Below are 13,764 nucleotides of genomic sequence, written 5' to 3' on the forward strand. Positions count from 1 at the left end.
AAGTTCCTACATTGTTGGGACCAACATTCTAGTGGGGAGACAGCAAATATGTCAGATAATAACATATTATATATAAAAAAATTATAGAGGCAGAGCTTTTAGACTGGGTGGTCAAGGAAGTCCTTTCTGAGGAAGTGATCTTAAACAGATCTAAATAAAGTGAGGAAATGAGCAATGTGTGAATATCTGGGAGAAAAAATTTTAAGGCAGGAGTAAGTATAAGATCATAATGACAAACTAGGTAGCCAGGGAGCAAGGGTTCATTGAGAACTGAAAGAAGGGTAATGGGCAAATTTTGTAGGGCCTTGTAGGTGATGGATGAGAATTTAGGTGTTTTTTTTTTTTCTTTTTTCTTTACAGAAAAGTAAGGTGACCATAATGATGCTTTAGAAGGATCAACCTGGCTTCTGTATTGAGCAAAGGAAGAAGCCTCCTATACTAAGTAGGCCATTGCAAGCTACTGAGGCAAGAGATAGCAGTGATTTGATTTAGATAGCGATGAATGAAGGAAGAAGAGCTAGAGTCAACATGTTTAAAGATTACACCAGAAATGAACATTAAATGACAATTGAAAATGGTCATGTTAAATTATTATTATTATTTCATCATTATTATTATTATTTTAGGTAAGGCAACCCTTGGTTGACCTCCCAGATTTCAAGAACCTTGTCAGCTTACAATCCCTCTTTTTATTTTTTACGCCTACAGTACCTGGTCTTCCTAGGTGGTCTCCCATTCAAGTACTAACCAGGCCCAACCCTGCTTAGCTTCCGAGATTAGATGAGATTGAGCTTGTTCAGGGTGGTATGGCTGTAGATGCGTGTTAAATTTAAAAACATTATGCACAGTATGATTTTACTTTTGTAAAATACTAGTAAAGATTGCATACAATAAAAGAATATATGCCAAAATGATAAAATTATGTTATGTCTGAGTGTAGGGTGGCATGAATTTTATTTTTTTACTTTGAATTTTCTAATAGTTTTTTTGTGGGATTTTTTTTTTTCTAAGAAGAAAAATTGTTTTAGAAAAAAATCAATAGAATGGATTCGGTTATAGGACATAGCAATAAATATGTTTCTAGATTATTAAATCTGTACATAACATGAAATCCTTTTATTTCTTGCTTGTTTGTTGTCAGACCTCAATTCTTTTTCGCACAGAGCCATCCACAGAACTTCTTGAGTGTCCTCATGATATGACAGCTGGCTTCTTTCCCACCATTTTTTATGACCTAATTCTACCTCATCACTTCTGTCACATTCTATTCTCTAGAAGTAAGGCATTAAATCCAACCCCACAACCAGGGAGAAAAGAACTGGCTCCATCTTTTGAAGGGATAATTATCAAACAATGTTCATATTTTAAAAACACTACAATTAAACCATTGAATAACAATGGATAGAGGCTATTGCAGGCACTAAAAATTAGTAATTAAGAAAAATTTCACACAATTATTAAAAGAATTATATCGATTATATTTTGGACTTTTTTCCTTATCAAATAGATTTGAAGAATTAGTTTTCTTTGAAAAGAATCATATGATAGCAATAGTTATAATCATGAAATCGTTTAATAAATATTTTTAAAATTCCAGTAATTTGATAGACGAGTTGAAATATAAGTGAAGAATAGTAGACTATTTTGACACTTTTTAGTAGCTGGCATAGAATGATATGACCTGCTAAATAAAAGTATGGACCAAGTAGGTCATTTATTTATATTAATACTTTACTCAAATTCTGACACTGAATTAATTCAGCTTCTGGGATAAAATAAAGACCATCTATATTTTTATTCAAAAATTTGCATGTTTAAATATAAATATAGACCAATAAAATTTTTCACAATAAGTTTAAATATGCAGTAAATCAAACTCTTCTACATATGCTCCTTTTATTATGAAATTTTCTTGTCTAATATGCCATTTTTTCTTCCAAATGAATTTTAAAACCATTTCGTGCTTTACTAACTCTCCTAACACACACACACACACACACACACACACACACACACACACACACACACTTTGAGACTTGATGTGTACTCAAATAAAATTTATATGGTAAACTTACGAGATTAGATTTATTTTTTATTCTGTGAAGTATTTTCTTCAAAGATTTATGGTATTCTATTTTCCAAAGTCTGTATTTATGCCACTAAGAGTTCTTTTCCAGAAATATGTTGTATATTTGTTGAGATCTATCATTTAGTGTACAGTGTGAGTTGATCAAACTGAATTCCCCTATCCCACAATAGTGAAACATTTTTATTTTACACTCCCTTGTGAAAGCTGAGAAATGTTCTACTTCTTTTTTACATGTCATCATTTTAACTTGCATTATAAAAGCTATACCTGTATCATCTCTTTCAAAAAATTTTGCCATATTACTTTATGGCCAAGGGAAAATTATTTAGGTATACCTGATTTCAGGGCTCCAAATCAGTTCTTTACAGTCACGACTGCTACCTTTTTGAGTTCTTAATAGGTGATTTGCCCTTTGAGTGGTTTATTTTGAGTGGTTCAATCTTAAAAAGTAGCAAGAGTTGGGGAAAAATTTATAAATTCTTCCTTATATAAACATGCCCTTTACTCATCCTCCTTAGAGAATTCATGGGTAGCTACTTTTTTCTATAAATGCTCTATGGAATCAACTTATTTTTCTATTATGTAGAAGAATTTTTTAGCTAACTTGCTTTTTATTCCTTTGTGAGTATCATGGTATAAGTTTATAATTTTTATGTTTCTAACATTTCTCCTAGATCCCTTGAAATAAATTTTAAATAATACCCACCAAGCTATTTTTAAGTGAAGCAGTTTTCTATACTCATTTTATTTAGAATATGGTAAGCACTCTTGATTTGTGAAACACAAATCTTTTTAATATTGTTTATATTTTTATTCTCTTTTATAGTCTCAGTTTTACTTTTGTACTTACCCTCAACTTACTGATCTATTAGAAGGGATGTGTTTCAGAGAAGCCTGGAATCAAATACTGTAATTTTTGTTTTTTAAAACTTTATTTAATTATTTAAAAAAATTAATTTATTTTAAGTCTATTATTTTTTAGAGCAGTTTTAAGTTCTCAAAAAAATTAAGGGGAAGATATAGAGATTTCCTATATATTCCCTGTCCCCACATGTGCATAGCTGCTCCAATAACCAACATTCTCACCCAAAATGGTACATTTGTTATAATTGATGAACTTATATTGACACATCATTATTACCCAAAGTCCATAGTTTAAATTAAAGTTCATTGTTGGTGTGTTGTACATTCTATGGATTTTGGTCAATAATTTCTGTTTTACATATCAAAATGTACTAAAAATACCAAAAAAAAAACTAGTTTGTGCTTATTACAAACAGAAACAACTTAGGATTGATATATTTCAAGTTTACATCAGTTAAATTCTCTTTTAAAGTTCTTAATGTCTAAGGCAATTTATTTTACCAAGATAATCTCTGTACATTAGCTTTCAATTTCATCAGAATTGTTCTTCCATTTAATAAAACATTTATGAAAATTATTTGAATATTTGAAGTCACTCTCCCATTGGTAGACAATGGAATTTTATAAGGATTTGAATTAGAAAATTTTATTGGAGACTAGATATAAAAATAGTCATTCTTTGTTTTGAAATTCTCCCCCTCGTGGTTAGTACATACAGAAAGAACACTGGATGCTTTGTTTACCCACCATCTTAATTGGGGAGGACACAGGAAATTTGGTTAAAAGACATAGGGGTCAAATATGTGGTGACAGAAATCTAATTATGGGCAGTGAACACACACGCACACACACACTAAATATATATAACTGTTGAATTGTACACTTGAAACTTAATAGATTTCATTAACCAGTGTCACCATATATTAAAAAAAAAAGATATAGTTACCTTTGTATAGCAAGCATGCTGTTTTCATTTTTGTTTTTTAATTGAAATGTTTTGGAGTGATGAGAGGCTTTGGAGGAGGCCTTTGAACATAAGCAAGCACTGCCACAGCACTTCCCCCAGCTACTGGTGGGTATCCTACGTATGTCGACTTTAAAATGAATCATTACTATGTGCTTTATGATTATATTTTAAAGCTAATAAAGGTCTTTCACATACATTACTGCATCTATCTGTTTGTTAGAAACTGTACGCAAATGTGGCGAAAACAGAGAAGGGAAGGTGGAATTGAATTTACAGGTCCTGATTGGCTACACCTAGTCAGGAGACGCTAAAATAGCAACCTTTCGGCTTTACGTGAGACTCTTACAGCGTCCTTAGCAACCAGTCTGTCCTTAGCGACCTCGAGCGCCGCGGTGAGTGACGGCTAATATCTTGCTTCTGAGGACTTGAGCGTTAAGTTATTGCCATACCCACCATTCCAGGGCAACCAGGAGGCAAACAAAGACCCACACATGGGGGGACTGAGCTTTCCTTTTTAGGGTTCCAGAGCTCTGGCTTTTGGAAGAAACCTTTATTACAGGTGCCTCCTAGCCCCGGCCCACCCTTGGCTCCTCCTGAGAATCTAAGCAGTCTAGCGTCAAAACAAGCTTTCGAGAGCATGGAAGGAGAAGAAGGTTGGGGATCAGCCACCAGGTCATCTAATAGAGAAGTAGCTTTTTGCCAGGGAAACTAAAGAAGGTGGAGAAACTTTCTGATTCTATCAATAGAGGGATTCTTTTACTTTCTCCTGGACTCTGGCAACCCTGAAATTCAGAAGCCGGCTTGCTGCTCTTGACCATTTTCAAGTCCTTATATACTTGGTGAAATTGCCCCACTCTTCCATATTTCTTTCTCCCTTCCTTCCCTTTCTTCCTCCCTCCCTTTCCCCACGGCCCTCTCTCCACCTACCCCTTCACCTTAATTCAAAAATTTAGAAAAGTGTGTGTGCGGTGGTGGGAGTGTGCCTTGAAGATATGAAGTAAAAGGATTTTTAAAGGCAATTAATCTTGAGAAGTGAACAGAGTACATATTGTCCACTAGGGAAATGGTAGGCAATGGTAGAATTCCTTTATTTACCTTATCTCAACAATATGTCTAAATGAATTCTTTTTGCTGATCTTTGGTCAAATTATTCTTTGTTCCTTAAGGTTATAATCTAAATATTGTATTCCCTAATGTAGGTCACCGATTCAAAGGATTGCTATAATTTTAATATTGTGTAGGTCTTCGAAATCTTTTTTTTTTAAGTGTACTTTTCTAACCTTGTTTTAACTGAGTTTAAAAAAATACACAGGGATTGATGGTAAAAACTTCTTTGCTTTTTTAAAATTCTGGGTCTATGTCAGGTCGCGGATGAACTGTTTAGCATCTAGACAGCTTGCTGGAGCTATTTCATGAGCTGAACCATATTTCTTCAATATGCAAATGTTTTTTGTTTTGATGCCTCACATAAATCTTTAAGTTCAAGGTGAGTACCAGGTTTTCATTTCAGTAAGAACTATTCTGTATAAACCCTTGTGGTCTGGATGAGTAATGCTATTATCTTATTGAGCATCTTAATAATTACCAGGCTCATTCTTTATCATGGTTAATTTGGTAAGCGTTCTTCTCTTGAACTTCAGTGTCCATTCACAGCTCCGAGTAAAGGGTCTAGTCACAATAAGCGCTTAATAATTTGCTTTATGCTATTGATTTCCCAAAATGCATTGTATATGTAATTCTAGGAGATAGTGTTCTAAAGGTTTCTCTGGTTAAATTTAGGAAAAACTATACATCCTACTGCTACTCAGAGAGATTTATAGTACACAGGAACATATTAACAACTACGAGACGACTTACAGTATGCAAACCTATTTAATTGCATTTAGTTCAATGTTTCACAAACTTATTTTACAACAAAAAAATTTTGAGAGATAATTACATTTTTGGAATTACTATTCTAAACTAAATACTGTACTCTTTATTTTTGCTTATATTTTTCATGAAAACAAATGGATTTGTTTATTTGAAATATAAAACCATCTCAATTTGTAGGTGGCATAACGTGGTATGTAGAAAAAGCTAAGGAGTCCACTAGAAAACTATTCTATCTAATAAAAAAATTTGACAAGGTTGCAGTATATAAGATCAATTCACAAAAATTATTTTTATATTTATACAGTAGCAATTAGTAAACTGAAAAGGAAAAAATTAAGAAAAAATCCTTTTACGGTAATATCAAGAAAAAAATAAAATACTTAGGAATAAATTTAACCATGAAAGGGTAAAATTTATTTTTAAAAATTTTTGAAACATTGTTGAGATTAAAGAAGACTTAAATAACAGAATCCCATGCTCATAGATAAGAATACCTGATATTGTTAAGATGGCAATGCTCCTCAAATTGATCTAGAGATACAATATAATTCCTATTGAAATTCTAGCAGATCTCTTTGCAGAAGTTGATGAACTGGTTTTAAAATTCACATGGCAGTTCTACTGTGCAAACTGAAATAGATAAAACAATCTTAACAATCTTGAAAAAGAAATACAAAGTTGAAAATCTCACATTTTTCAATTTCAAAAATTACTACTGAGCTGAAGTCATCAAGACTGGCATGAAGATGGACATGTAAATCAATGCAATAGAATCGAGAATCCAGAAATAAACTCTTAACATTTACGGTAAATTGCTTTTTGACAAGGGTGCTAAAATAATTCAACGAGGGAAAAATACTTTCCAATAAATAGTTCTGGGACAATTGGATATCCACATGTAAAAGAATGAAGTTGAAAGCCTACTTCATACCATATACAAATATTAACTCAAATGGATCAAAGACCTAAATATAAAATATAAAAGCTGAAACTATAAAACCCTTAAAAGAAAACATAGGCCTAAATCTTTTTGACCTGTATTTAGGCAACGATTTTTTAGATATGACAACAAAGCACATACAACGAAAAAAAAAAAAGTAGACCCAGTAGAATTCATCAAAATTATAACCATAACCCTTCAAAGAACACCATTAAAAAAGTGATAAGACAGCCTACAGAATGAGAAAAAAGATTGCAAATCATACATCTGTTAATAGATTTATATCTAGAACATATAAAAACCATTTGAAGATTTAATTGGCTTTATTAAGCAGTTCATGAATTGGGCAGCATCTCATCTTACAACTAAAAGAGAGCTCTGAGGAGTTGTACAAAATAAAAGGTTTTTATAGGAAGAGGGTCTGCCATGCTATGGGGTCAGATCTCTCAAGATCTAGTGCCCAGACATTGCTTCCATGGTACTATCACTTCCAGGGGCTCCTGCTACAACAGAGATGTCTCTGAATGACCTCTGTTACCTCCCAGTCTCGGGACACATCTCTCTAATTCCTTTTTTTCCTTCTACAGGACACCCAATGTCATCTTTTCAGTGAGCTTGATTTTTTGTTTTTGTTTAGTTAAGATGGGCAGGAGCCAGTGACTTCAGGCAGTTTTGATTTTCTTCTTTGGAGAAATTCAGGTGAGAAAGGAAGAAAGCCTGTATATATCTCCTCAGAATAGTGAAGTACAAACCAAAGGGTGAGGAATTCTTAAAAATATATGTAAAGGCTTTATTTTTAAGAGGTATTAATGGTACCCCATGACCCTTCTCTTTTACAAACTAACCATTTTGTCTTTTAACTATTTCTAAAAGAGATGTGGCTTTATATTTCACTTTCCCCCCATCTCAATTGGTAAAATAGTCCTTTAAAAAATAATAATAAGTGTAGGACCCTGAAATGGATGAGATAAATCCAGTTTCCAACATATTTTACCCAAAAGGTTTGCAATTATGATTTACAACTAATACATATAGTTTAATTTTGTAATGACAAATAAAATAGCTATTTAAAAAAACACAATAGATAAAATATAAACCATACACCCAAACTTTATGCTTCAGCAATTTGTGTAATCTCTACTCAGAGTCTGAATTTTGTTGCAGGCAGTAGGGATCTATTAGAGGGTCTTAAACAGGATGCAGAGACGGGGAGGAGTGAAAAGATCAGGAATTTTATGTTTGGAAAAGTTACTGTGGCAGTCATGAAAAAGATGAGACTAGAGGAAGACAGACCAGGAGACTGGAAGATAAGAAGTTATTGTATTTATCTAGGACAAAGATAATGGCATCCTGACTTAGAAGAATAGCGGAAGGAATGAAAAAGAAATTTGATTTACAGAGCTCCTTTGAAGATGGGAATCAATAGCACATAGTGCACTAGTGCCTCCCCAGTGATTTGATGCTACATGAACTGGTGAACAACCTGAAGCAAGGTGTGGCCTGACAATGACCATGAAGGGAAGATTTAGATGGAGCCTTGGTTTCTTATGACTTTAAAGCTGCCAAACTGACCCTTCATTGTCTAGCTTGGAACTTTTAAAAAGTTTTTTAACATCAGAGAGAAATATACTTCTATCTTGTTTTTATTTCTGTTACATGTCATTAAATCTAATTCTAATATTATATGTTCTTTTATAATCTTATTTTTATTGAGGTGAAATTTGTATTCACTGTACAATTCAGTCAATATTTAGGGTATCTATTGCTGGCAACAACTACCGTAAAACTTAGGGCGTTAAATAATTTTCTATCCACTCTGATAGTTCTGGACTTAACTTTATATAGGGTAGTTCGCATCACAGTTAGATGTCAGCTGAGCTGCTAGGCATCTGAAACTTGACTGCACCCTACTGCAAATATAACAACAACAATAATAATATTTGTTGATAGCTTCAGGTTTTGGATTCTACTGAGAATTTGATGAAGAATGTACTTATAAAAAGACTAAAATTTTGTGAAAGTTGATAACATTTTTAGATTCTCTATTTTGAGGGTTTTTCTTTCTTTGGGAGGGATCATTTTAACCCTTATTTTCTTTGTTTATTTACCCCACTAAAGGTATAATTCCAACACCTCTTTGGGAAACATTTCTGATGACATTCACATTTTCTTTTTGGAAACTTGAGATTATTTGGTTACTGTTTCTTTTACTCTTAGTCAAAAGCAACCCTAACCAATAAAATACAACAAGGAGTCATATTGTCTCTCTTTTATTTTTTCTCACAATACTATTCAAATAGTGGTCCACAAACTATTGCTGGTGAAGCACTGTTACTCCCAAAATAAGTACTACCAAAATAAGCTAAAAGTCAAGAGTAAGCATGTAGAAACTTTTACAACAATTTGATGTTTTCTAGCCATCTAATCTGGGGACGTCTCCTCCACAGGGAGTTGTGGAACTTGCACGTTGAGCAGATGGTACAAATATCTACCACTGTTAGAGCAGATGTGAGGAATCTTTGAACAATAGGTTCAGTGATCAAGAATGAATTTCTAAAATAATTAGTCTCTGACTTCTTGAAACCTCGAAAAATATGACTAATCATAGTCAAATCTGTGAAATATACCAGAAAACAGCTAAAAGTTCTAGGTCAATATGCCTAACACATGCATGCAAAAACCAGTTTGCTTTCAATTCAGTTTCCCATCAATTATTTTTCTCTCTAGGTGGCCTGTACTTTTTCTTTTCTATTTATTTGGCATTAAATGTTTTAAATGAATTTAAAATAAATATAAAAGGATGTCTGACTCAAATTTGTATTTCTAAACTCTGAAATAAGTAACGTTTTGTAAATGGTGGGTTTCTTACTGTCTTCTTTTAAAGACTTCGTCTTTATCTAGTGTGCTTAAACATCTTATCTCTATGGTTATAAATTATACGACTCAATAAATACTTGTCAAATTTGCAAATTTATTACTAGATTTATCAAATTACCTCTTTTGAGTATTCCTTCACCTTTATTATTATTGTTCTGTGCTTATGTGTACTTTATCATTCATTTATTAATAATTGTTTGTAGTTATTTTCCTGAGTCTCTCTTAAAGTGGAACTTTCCAATGTTAAGTTGTTAACTTCAAAAAAATAAACTTCTGTATATATCACTCTTGTTCAGGAATAACATATTTTTTATTAAAGTTAGGCCCACTCTGAATGACATCCCTGTATGTAGCTCAGTAGAGCTACTGACTTAAAAGTATGTTTGCTTTCCATTTCAGTGGTTATAGATTATTAGAAGCAGACCTTGCTATAACCAATAGCAATAGACAACGATGGTTTGAGTTTATAAACTATTTTGTACTTAATATTTTCCATTACCCCTCCAGATCCATTTTCCATCCTCTACACTCTGACCTGCACCTTCTGGCTTCTTGTTTGGTTTAGCTGATGGGAAGCACAGGCAGATGCTTGGAGTGAAGCTGGGGAGAGTGAGATCAGAGTTCCTGTCCTCCAGGCTTCCTCTTAGCATGCAGCTCAGACTGGCTGCACCTGTGGACAAAAAGCTGGGATTTTTAAGTACCACTCTCCCACAACTATTCTTTCCGGGTCCTCTTCCCCTCAGTCCTGAATGTGGTAATGGTTTACCCTTCTTCTTGTCAGCTCCTGAGAATGGCACCGTCTTGGGTTTTCTTTACTTTTTATTTAAATAACTTTGCCCACGTCATTGGAAAGAGTCTCTTTATTCAGTTACCCTATTCGAGTGTGTCATCTGTTTCCTGCCAGAACCTTGACTGATATAATAACCAGTGTTAAAAATTAGCTATCTATAAAATGAAGTACAAAATAATTTAATATAGATCTGACTACCCATTTTATTACTGTGTTTTGCTGTTTAAATACTCCACTAAACACACATAGTATGCCCTTGTTTTGGTCTTACACGCAAACACAAAACGTGCTCAGATATGCTTCAAAAGGAAAAAATATCTGGATGTGAGGACTAGCAGGGAAGGCATCATCTAAATGACAAAAAGGCAGGAGACATAAAAAGAAATTTACAAGTAAATTTAAATAACAGAAAGCATAGTAATTAATAACAATCACAAGCACTTATATAAAACTTCCTATAAGTCAGGCTCTATTTTAAGCAATCGGCATGTATTAACCTATTTATTTCTTAGAACGACTCTATAAAAGTACCATTCCCTTAGCAAAGGAGAGGAAACCCAGACACGGAACGATTATTTAAAACAGTCTACTTGTAGTCTTTTAACTACTATGCTGTTCTTTTGATGGTTTTGCTCATAAAACTGATAAAGTATAATAAAGACTAAATATTATATGAAATAAATTTTTATAGTAGTGACATAATAGAAGAAATATGGGTTTTTGATTTAAAGTTGGGTTTTACACCTAAGTCTGAAGGTTTAAATTTAGATTTAAATACTTTCTTAATACAATTTTATTCTTAAGCCTGATTTTCCTTGTTGCCACCCTTTCTCTCATAAATAATAAATTTGTGTGAAATTCATTATTTGGTACTCTGAGTAAATTTGTATTATAACATAAACTTTAATATTTGTCTTTAGGTTTATGATCTGTGAAAATTTATATTAAAAATAACCTGTGATGAATACATTTGGAGTAGAATCTTCTAATAATGAAAACATCTGGAGGTTTCATTTTCAAAATTTAAGAAAAAGGACTGATAAATCAAAGTAAGTTTAAAAACTTTTCTTCTTATTAAAGTAGTGAATCCATTCATATGCATTGAAGAATTTAGAAAGTACAGAAAATTGTCAACAATCAATATAACTAAGGATACAAATCTTAAAATTCACTATTTTTTTTAGATGAATAACTTTGTTATTTATAATTTATTTTTAAAATTTTGAATTCTACTCATTTGTTTAAAATAAGCAATTTCTCCATAATCATTTCTGTCTTTTAAGTTGCCATAATAAACCGTGAAATGCATAAAAGGAAGTATTTAATAACTACTGTAATGTAAAGCATTTTAGTTATTTCTGAGTCCTTTGCTACTTCAAATTAAGCCACAATAGAATGTTTTTCTGCATTTCAAATTATTTCCATGTGATAAAGTTTCTAAAATGAAGTTACTAGATCAAACTTCATTGATAATAATTTAAAAATTGTGCATAACTTTAAGAAATTTTTAAGAACTTAAAAATAAAGAGAATAAGATATATAATAAAACTTACATGCTGACATATTATTATATTTGTTGCAAATGTTCTTCTTTCATAAAGAATAAATCAACAAATCAACTTGAAGGTCTTTGGCCACATGCTTTCCCAACTATAATAATTGTGGCATACATCGCTTCAGTTCATTTTTCTACTTTAATATACATAAATATAAAATTGTATTTTCCACATGAATGTAAATGTAATTATACTTTTACATAAATTATATACACAGATAAATTATAACACATTTATCTGTGACTCGATTTTTTTAAAAAAATCAATGTTATGTTTTGAATTCAATCCATATTGATAATTATGTATTTTCTTCATTTTAGCAACTGCATTAATGTTCTAATAAAATGAATTCTTATTTTACTTAGTTTCCAAATTTTGTGTTAAAATCAATGCTATAGTGAAAATCATTGTATATTTCTCATTTTGTACCTGTGTGTTTCTTTGGAGTGGATTTTTTTATTCCTTGCTTTTTAAATTTAACTTGATGCTATTGTTCTCTAAAGTATCTGAATCTATTTACATTTACTTTACCAGTGTATGAAAGTATCACTTCTCCCATCTTCACCAACACCTGGTATTTTCGGACTTCTTAATATTTGCCATTATATAGGTCAGAAGTGGTACTTGCCTGATAACTAATAACTAATAAGACTGAGCATCTTTTAATGTCTGTTGCCATTAGAATTACTTTTATGAATTATCTGTTCATATGTTTGAGCAATTTACTTTTGTGTTATCTTTTTCTCATTGATATTTGACATTCTTAAATATTTATTAAGAATTCTTCTAGTTTGTGGTTTGTCTTTTAATTTTGTTTTTATGGTGCTTTTCATCATACAGAAGCTTTGAAAATTAATATAGTAATTATATTTTAAAAAATTAATCAAGAAGTTGAATATAAGTATATCATTTTCATTGCTGATTTGTTCATTATATTGGTTCATTTCATTAACATACTGCAAATTATTCACTCATTCTTCTATTGTTAGTCATTTGAATGCTTGCCTGTTTATGGTTATTGAAAGTGTTTCTATGAACACTCTTGCACAAGCCTCTTAGCACATATCCTGAGGTACATACCTAGGAATAAATACAATTGATTTTTATACATTGATTTTACATACAGAAGAAATACAATTGATTTTTATACATTGATTTTACATACAGAAATATTGCTAAATCATCTTATTAATTCTAAACATGCTTATTCAATCTTGATTTAAAAGGAATACTCTAAATATTTCATAATTATGTATCATTTTTTTCCTCCAACCTTATCTGGAATTTTAATTCTATTTTGTTTTTTTTTTAAACCCACTAGACTTCATTACTATTGTAAGTAGTTGATGTTCCTTTATAATTTATTTACAGTATCATTTTCTTTGATTTTCATTCCTCTTGCTTGTTAGACCTTGGTTTTCTTTTTGTCAGATGTACAGCTTTTAAAATTTTTCTTAGTGAGATTTTATTGTTGAGAAAAAATTGTTTTTGTTAGTCTGAATGCATTTTTAACTTATTCTTATTCTTAAAGAAATTTAAAACTGACTACGGAATTATCTTCGGTCTGTTATACTTTTTATTGCTTTCTCCCTGCAGTGCATTTGTGATATCATCCCACTCACCGCTTCCCTTGTTGCTGTTGAGAAGTTGTGAAATTTTGATGCTATTTTTTAAAAGATTAATGTGTTTTCCCCAACTTTGGGTACTTTCAAAAATTTCTTATTGTCTTGCATTATCTGCCGTTTTATTATGATGGAATTAAAATGATTCTGCTTGGATTTCTTGGACCTTTTGAATCTATGGACT

At 31.7% G+C, this 13,764-nt stretch overlaps 1 protein-coding gene and 1 pseudogene across 7 annotated transcripts in view; one reads left to right on the top strand and one right to left on the bottom strand.

The window, feature by feature from the left end:
• Nucleotides 1–699: 699 nt before the first annotated feature.
• Nucleotides 700–818, bottom strand: LOC118607230 (annotated as a pseudogene).
• Nucleotides 819–4,382: 3,564 nt separating this feature from the next.
• TMEM232 (transmembrane protein 232) overlaps nt 4,383–13,764 on the top strand; it is a 152,629-nt gene continuing 143,247 nt past the window's right edge. Inside the window, exons 1-4 of one of the 7 annotated variants that reach the window (XM_036225273.1) lie at nt 4,383–4,637; nt 5,285–5,406; nt 7,323–7,434; nt 11,323–11,451. In XM_036225273.1, coding sequence (XP_036081166.1) covers nt 11,363–11,451 — 89 coding nt within the window. In that variant the 5' untranslated portion in view covers nt 4,383–4,637; nt 5,285–5,406; nt 7,323–7,434; nt 11,323–11,362. Of the gene's footprint in view, nt 4,638–5,284; nt 5,407–6,186; nt 7,435–11,322; nt 11,452–13,764 lie in introns of those variants that run through there. The other 6 variants (XM_036225275.1, XM_036225278.1, XM_036225274.1 and 3 more) reach the window with 6 other exon arrangements.

The sequence above is a fragment of the Rousettus aegyptiacus genome, unplaced genomic scaffold (assembly GCF_014176215.1).
Source record: "Rousettus aegyptiacus isolate mRouAeg1 unplaced genomic scaffold, mRouAeg1.p scaffold_m13_p_8, whole genome shotgun sequence".
In the NCBI taxonomy this organism is placed as follows: domain Eukaryota; kingdom Metazoa; phylum Chordata; class Mammalia; order Chiroptera; family Pteropodidae; genus Rousettus; species Rousettus aegyptiacus.